This window comes from Onychomys torridus, chromosome 17 (assembly GCF_903995425.1).
Source record: "Onychomys torridus chromosome 17, mOncTor1.1, whole genome shotgun sequence".
NCBI classification, from domain to species: Eukaryota; Metazoa; Chordata; class Mammalia; order Rodentia; family Cricetidae; genus Onychomys; species Onychomys torridus.
The window spans coordinates 21,944,646-21,946,431 of NC_050459.1; the positions used below are offsets into that span (position 1 = coordinate 21,944,646).

The 1,786-nt window shown below is 52.4% G+C and overlaps 1 protein-coding gene across 1 annotated transcript; it reads left to right on the top strand.

The window, feature by feature from the left end:
- Positions 1–267: 267 nt before the first annotated feature.
- LOC118569190 (protein Tex24-like) lies at positions 268–1,494 on the top strand. The gene has a single exon (XM_036166919.1). The coding sequence runs from the start codon at positions 268–270 to the stop codon at positions 1,492–1,494; it is 1,227 nt and encodes a 408-aa protein (XP_036022812.1).
- Positions 1,495–1,786: the final 292 nt, after the last annotated feature.

Sequence of the window (1,786 nt, forward strand, 5' to 3'; positions counted from 1 at the left end):
GTTTTCCTCAATGTTGCCATTCTTAACATCTCAAGTGACAGAGGCCACAGAGCGGAACACTCATCAATACTGGGCCCAGCCTGAGTCAGCCATCTTCCCTCTAGCCCCGCCCACTGCATCATAAAGAGACTGGTAGTTCCAACATTCTGGACCACAGTACGGAGCAGTGACTTGTATTGGTGTTGCATTGAGAGAGTCTGTAGCTAGGAGAGTTCTACTGATCGCAGGGTAGGACCTAGGAAGGGTGAAGTTCTGGTGGGAGGAGGAATGAGTTCCCAAGGGTTGGTCTCCCACTTTCTGAAAAGCAGGAGACTTCAGTATACTGGGACTCATGAAGGATTAGTGGAACAAGCCGCCAGCCCTGCCACTAGGGTTTACTTGTCAGCCCAGGAGATTAAATTCCTCAGGGTTATCCCAGCCAGCAGAAGGAGTCTGGGTGATGGGCATCCTAGCCTGGAAGAGCTCCCTCACCTTTCTCTTGGCAAGAAGAAACCAGAGCATCTTCCACAGCTTGCAAGCTCTGTTAACCAGGGCCATTTCTCTGACCCTGAAGTTTGTCTGTACCTGGTTTCCAAAAGGGTCCTGCGGGGGCACTCTGCCAAAGGCCAGGAGCACAGGTGGACATTTGCTGGGGACAAGGGTTTGCTGAAGAACAGTTCTGAAGCAGCCACTACGTGGGAGGCCCAGGTGAAAAGGAGACCAGTGGCATTGCTTAACAAGGTCAGAAAGCGAACAGAAAAAGCCCCACACCCTGTAGACACCAGGCAGTTCTTGGAGCACGAGGTGGCCGTGAACACCAAACACCCAAGCAAGAAACCACAACAGAGGAGCCTGGAGGATCTGAGGTGGGGTCATCTGGAGGAAGAAGGGGATGCGGGAGAACCCAGACAGCCACACCGACTTCACACATCCCGCAGACACGTAGCACCTCTTGAAGAAAACACCTTTTTGCAGGGCAAGAAGATCAAGCCCCATTCCAAACATCCAGTGCAGTTGGTGTGTCCCACATCAGTTAGAGAGGAGGCGCCCGGAGAAGAGCTGAAACGAGCGTCCTCAGGCCAAGCCAAGCTGGAAGTTATGAAAGTCTCCAAAGAAAGGGAAGCACAACCTCAGTTCCTGTGGGAAAATTCTTTCCTGAAGGGACAAGCAAGGGTTTTGGACCAGGATCTGCTGGCAGAAGCCAAACCCCAGCTCCTACACAGGAGGAAGATGCAGGCCTTGGAAGTGTTGGCCAAGTCTCATGATAAAGAATTCTGTGTGGTCAACACCATCCAGCTGTCTTTTCAGGACAGCAAACTGGGTGCTACAGGAAGAAACATAGGGAGGCATAAGTGGCAGCCCTGGGGGGAAGGTTGGGACTTCACCGTCCAGGGGACCCCAGTCGTTCTTGCAGTTCGGGCACATACTTACATCCCTCAGGGATCAAAAGACCAGTGTGTTCCAAAGACTAGGCTGAGCTTGTCAGTAGGTAAATCGAGTATTATCTATTCATAACTGTTGCGTATCCTATGAGGTGGGCGCATGTTTGGGTAGATGTGAATGCTTATTGTAAGCAGGGCAGCTCAGATGGAAAGGGATGCTGGGAGTCAGGAGCCAAGGGGTACCACAAAGTCACTGTAAGCACAGCTGCTGGCAGCTCTGCTCCAGGGAAAGGTTTCCCCCAATGCAAGTGTGACAGCTTTGCTCAGGCCCCGCCCTCTCGCCAGTGTAACAACCCCGGTTCCCTAGAGTACCACCTATAGCGGTGGAAAAAGGAATACCAGGGCACAAGTCCCAGACCACCTAG